Source organism: Miniopterus natalensis, chromosome 7 (genome assembly GCF_054644295.1).
Source record: "Miniopterus natalensis isolate mMinNat1 chromosome 7, mMinNat1.hap1, whole genome shotgun sequence".
NCBI lineage: Eukaryota > Metazoa > Chordata > Mammalia > Chiroptera > Miniopteridae > Miniopterus > Miniopterus natalensis.
In genome coordinates, this window is record NC_142087.1 from 20550231 (window position 1) to 20556312 (window position 6082).

General features: G+C 38.7%; 1 protein-coding gene across 1 annotated transcript in view; it reads left to right on the forward strand.

Annotated features, from left to right (window-relative positions):
* The window catches only part of PLCB1 (phospholipase C beta 1), a 531624-nt gene extending 525788 nt beyond the window's left edge, over nucleotides 1-5836 (forward strand). The window contains exon 32 of the mRNA XM_016212033.2: nucleotides 3370-5836. Coding sequence (XP_016067519.1) covers nucleotides 3370-3597 — 228 coding nt within the window. The 3' untranslated portion in view covers nucleotides 3598-5836. The remainder of the gene's footprint in view (nucleotides 1-3369) is intronic.
* The last annotated feature ends 246 nt before the right edge of the window (nucleotides 5837-6082 follow it).

Consider the following 6082-nt stretch of genomic DNA (forward strand, 5'->3'; position numbering starts at 1 on the left):
GCCAGGGTGCCCAGCCATGTGGTTAGAGGGTTGGAACTTTAAGTCCCACATTCAGACCTCCTGGGAGAGAAGAGGGCCTGGAGGTTGTGTTCAGAAGCCAATGGCTTATTTCACTTAGCACAATGCACTCTAGGTCCATCCATGTTGTGTCACATGTTAAAGTTTCATTCATTTTATGGCCAAGTAATGTTCCCTTGCATGTCTGTACCACATCTTCTTTATTCAGTGGTCTATTGATGGGCACTTGGGCTGCTTCCCTATCTTGGCTACTGAAAATAATGCTACAGTGAACATAGGGGTGCATATATTCTTTTGAATTAGTGTTTTGGGGGTTCTTCCAGACACATACTCAGACGTGAAATTGCTATTTCACTTCTATTTTTCATTTTTTTGAAGGACCTCCACACTGTTTTCCATAGTGGCTGCACCAATCTCTCCAGTACTTGTTATTTGTTGATTTATTGATGATAGCAATTCTGACAGGTGTGAGGTGATATTTTACTGTGGTTTTAACTAAGTAAATAAGTCAGACAGAGAAAGATAAATACCATACTATTTCACTTATGTGTGGAAATAAAGAACAAAATAAACGAACAAACAAAACAGAAACAGACTGATAGATACAGAGAACAAACTGGTGGTTGCCAGATGGGAGGAGGGTGGGAAGGCTGGGTGAAAAAGGAGAAGGGATTAAGAAATACCAAATTGGTAGTTACACAATAATCACAGGGATGTAAAGCACAGCATAGGGAATATAGTCAATAATATTGTAATAACTGTGTATGGTGCCAGGTGTGTACTAGAATTATCAGAAGGGGATCACTTTGTAAATTATATAATCATCTAACCACTATGCTGTACACCTGAAACTAATATAAAATTATATTGAATGTCAACTGTAATTGAAAATAAAAATAAAATTTAGCAAGTAAAAAAAAAAAAGGCCAACAATTTAGTTTTAGACAGCAAGTTCTTGCTTTCAGTAATAAAAGCCTGTTTCTGACGTCTTTGAAAAGGAAATAACCACAATGCTTTTGTTGGATGTGACATCACTGAACTATAATTATTTCTAGCACAAGGAAGCATTTTGTAAAATATATTCCGTAGACTAGTAATTAATCAAGTAGTCCAAGTGTTTGCTAGCTTATTGTGATGTTTAATTTTATATGTCAGCTTGGCTGGGCCACAGTACCCAGATATTTGATCAAACATTATTCTAGGTGTTTTTGCAAAGGTATACACTTTTTGCATGAGATTAACATTTAAATCAGTAAACTTTGAGTAAAGTAGATTACACTCCATAATGTAGGTAAGCTTTATCCAGTCAGTTCATATGTGCTGTTGGTTCTGTTTCTCTGCTTCCTGCGTTTGGAGCCGGGCTTCCCCTGCCCTGACACTGAGGGTGGGGCTCTGTACGAAGGTGTCTCAGCCATGTGACTCTCAGGGCCTCGGGGATACCCTTCTCATGGCATGTTTCCTCCTTGGTTATTAGAATTCAGATTCTAGTGCAACATGTTCACTAATGCTCCACATGTTTTACTTGGGAAAAACAGGTGACTTTAAATACTCCAGTCAACTTATTTTTATGTCATTTTTGATGTGAAAAAAATTTATTGAAATAGATCTATAGTCCATTATCTGAGACTCTTAGGGTCTGTTATTTTTCAGAATACATAAATTTCCTGATTTTAGAAAGGTCATATGGTACATATACCGCAGGCACAGTGTCCCAGGGAGTCCTGAGTCACCCTCATAATCAAACAGATCACGTCTACAGTACTGCGCATGGATATTCACATAAAGGAGGGTAATTAAGGATCATAAGTGGCCTCATATTAGTTCATGTCAATGAGCCACAAATTTACAAAAAACTTCTGAATTTTAGAACTTTGGGGATTTTGGAATTGCAGATAAAGGATTACAGATCTGTATTAAATACTAAGCTTTGGCAAAATTTCTCTGGCATAGAAGCAAGAGAACAAAGGAGTTGAAGTAGAGGATGTTCTCAAGCTGCAGGCACCATCCCGAATGGGGTGGAGAGAGGCAATCAGGACACCAAGGGACAGATGCCCTGAGCACTGTCTTCACTCTAGGGTTCAGAGGTCAGGGGTCAAGGGCTCGGGGCAAGCACCAGAGATTGCACTGAAGCTGCAGATGAAGGACATGCAGCCACGATCAAGACAAAAAGTAAAGCCGGGATCTTAGACACAAAGCAAATCCGAGTGTCTGGTGTGAACCAGCAGTGTTGGCATCACCCAGGAACCCTGAGAAGTGCAGGATCTGGGCCCCACCCAGATTTCCTGACGCAGAATCAAAAATTAAGATCGCAGGTGATCTGCACGCACCTTAAAGTTTGAGAAACAGGGAAATAAATTGTTTAAAGATTTTAAGGACACACCTTAAGAAAAGCTGCCTCAGTGCTCCTAAGATAAAAAGCACTTACTCTTACATGCCATTTCTAAGATTATGCTCCCCTACTTACCATTCAATAAGCAAAGAGAATTTTGTTGACCATTCTAGGTTTTGATTAGGCTTTGCTGTGCTGAGCGGCACCCACCTCTGGCCTTGCCCTTCATCCCACTTCTCTGAAGACTCTGGCTTTGCTTGTTTCATGATTAGGGCCACCATGTAGGACCGCATTTAAAGAAAATGTTGTGTGCCTTGTAAAAGCCTGACATTTCTGCAGAGCATTAAACAGATAAATTAAAAGACAGTTTACAAGGTAGCTAAAACAGTTTAAGAGGCAAATAGAAATTAGAATGGAAAAGGAACTCAAAATAAAGAGGAGATAAAAGAAATCAAAATAGAAGTTAAAGTTGGTTACATGAGTAAGTTCAGTGTGTAATAATGCGTCCAGCTCCCCTTTATGAGCTTTGCTTCCCAGCCCCTGGGCGAGGCCACAGCTCACACAGCCCACGCCTTGGTTCTCTGTCCACTCGGGTCTCCTTCGCTCTCCCCGGCTAGATTCGTGGCTGACCGTGGCCCTTGGCACTCCCGGCGATCATAGCTCCCACCTCCTATATTTAAGAAGTTCAGATCAGTGCTTATTACTTCTGTAAACTTTTTCAAAAGCTCCGTCTCTCTCTCTTTCTCTCTTTCTATGTGTGTGTACGTATGTATACATATATTTACATCCCAGCAGGTAGCTCTGTTCTGCCACACATGACCTGAACTTGACTTTCAGCTATGGAAAAATGGCATGTCCAGCTAAACTCTGTTCTACATCTTTTCTATAGTTAACCTGTGGGTGATATTAGGATTAATATATTCCTCCCCCATCTTTGCACATATCTTTCAAGAAGTTTCTACATGGGTGGTGATAGAAGCCTAAGTGATGTAAAATCATTCTCCCTTCTTGGTGTCTCCCAGCTGCAGGTGGAACTGGAGCAAGAGTACCAAGACAAGTTCAAAAGACTGCCCCTGGAGATTCTGGAGTTCGTACAGGAAGCCATGAAAGGGAAGATCAGTGAGGACAGCAATCACAGTTCTGCCCCTTCCTCCCTGGCCTCAGACCCTGGAAAACTGAACCACAGGCCTCCCTCCAGTGAGGAGCTGGAAGGAGATCACCCAGGAAAAGAGTTCGATACTCCTCTGTGATTGTTCCTGCCAGGCCTCCAGCACATGCATGGCCTCTCAAGCTCCATCGGACTCTCTCTTATTACAAAGATCACTGCCCAGAGCATCTTCCTGAGAAACATCCCTTAGCCAAAAATCCACAGCAAAAGGAGAGTTCCAGAAGGATCCATGCAGACATCCCCATGCCCAGGCCCCTGTGCGATGTGGAAATAACTGCAGGTCTACAGTGGAGAGTGCATGTATGTGGGATTTTTGTTTTCTTTCCAATAGTAAATTCAAAGCAGGCAACTTCCAGGCTCCATGGACCATTTAATGAAGGACTGTGTCTTCTTTGAAGAAAATCAAGCTGTTTTTTATTTGAAGCTCTGGTGTAAAGTATTTTAAAAGTAATAGAAATAGTTTGAGAAATGCATATCATTATTTAACACTATTGAACAACCAGCTTTGAACATTTATTTCCTACCTGCCACTCAGCTACCATATCCTCGATTTAATGTGCATTTTTCAATTGTTCCGTCCTTTGCTTCGCGAGCACTGGTGGCTTGCATTCTGCTAATTTATTTATCATAGAGGTCTCAGTGTATTTGTTGCTGACATGGCTTTATCAGATACCACAGGGATTCAAATAAGCTGGTTTTCTTTCCTGAAAAAAAATTATTTGATCGCATTCTTGCCCAGTGTAGCCATTCCCAGACTTGGCAACATGGCTCGTACACTTGGCTGTGTGAGCAAGTTGACCACACACTTCCAGGCAAGGGGCTATTCAAGTCGACTGTTTGCACTCAAAGTCTGGGTATCCATTGGTCATTGGCCAGAAATGAATAAATAACCAAGAATCTGCTCAGTTGAATAAAAATAGCTGAGCTGATGTATGTTGAGCAGAGATTCAATCAGACTAAACAGGTCCCAGTGGTTTGTTTGCTTTCTGACATTATTTTATGGTTCATTTATTTTTAATATAGAGATAAAGATTGAATATTTATCTGAAGGATACACAGACCCATATATAAATGATATATATTAGCTTCATGTATATATGTACACACTCAGCCATATAAATACAGACACATACACCACACACACATACACACACACACACAGTCAAGTGTCAGTGTGTGACAGTGACCCAAAACTCCTCCACAAGACTTAAAACCAAATTTAGGGACAAGTGGATAGAGACAGAAATGATCAAACATCTAGATTTTGTAGATAAATCATATTGATATTCTAAGAATCAGTTGATGGAGCTGTTGATGCAAGTTGAATAGATTTAGAATGTAGAATGTGAATTTGATATATATATTGCAGGATCAAAACTGGATTTTAAGCTTGTTTCAATAATCAGAATATACAGAAATGTATAGGACAGAAATATGGACATGTATTAGCATCTTCCATAAATTTTAAGTCTGAGAGATTTCAATTTTATTCTAACATAAAAAATATTTCATTATATATTTACTATGTACATTTAATTCATTTAACTGTGTCTTTTGTTAAGGTCTTATGTTAGGTGGCATGAGAAAAACAAATTAGATCAAGGTAAAGCTGATCAAAAACATTGAAAGGTCTTATATAAGAAGATAATTATATAGAGGAAAATATAGTTTAGAGAGTAACACAAAGAACATTTAAGTTCAAGCCCTGAGCAAGATGCTCACAGCTTTACTTTAAAATAAACCTGTCTGATTGTAGCTTAGCAAAACATTTTAAAACACAAAAACCAGTTGTGTCCTAAAAAATTATTTCAAGAATTTAATATTTTTATGGAAATGACTTTATTTAACTTTAAGCAATAACTAAGGATCACAATTAAGTTGTAATCAAAATGAAGGCTTAGTTCAAACATTAGGAAAGAGTTTTGATTAAAAAAACACACCAAGCGAGACACAAGGGGGACAATCCCATCCTCTTTGGAGATGATAGTATTTTGATCTGAAGGATTTGGGGTGTTAATTAGACACTTAATAAAACTCAGCTTCCACTGAAAGAGATATCTTTTGTAAATCATTCTACTTTTGCACTTTGAAAGAAAGGCATTAATCATAAGGAAGCAAGAATGGTGAAAATCGAATGCTGCATTTTTATAAACAAAATTACAGACTGTCTAAAACTGCAGAAGCGCAAACTAACAATAGCATCATAACCAAACCCAGTCGTGATTATTACAGAACATTGTATTACATTTAGTCCAGAGACAGACGAAGGTCGAATAATCTTGACTTACACAAAACTGTTTTGGTAGCTGCATTTCATTATCTTAGTGACTCTAGTCATTTTACAATATGTTTGTATTGGGCCATTTACTGTAATCACATTTTTATATCTGTACAACGACACTTTTGCAGTTGTGGGGTAGTGTGTAACACTGTCCGTCTCGCATCATTGAAACTACTACAGTGATATTATCATTTAATAATATTAATATTACTTGAAATAGACTAAGATAAGGAAAAGGGGTCTATAGGATGTGCAGTGTTGTGCCTTTGTGTATTTGCCTTGTTCT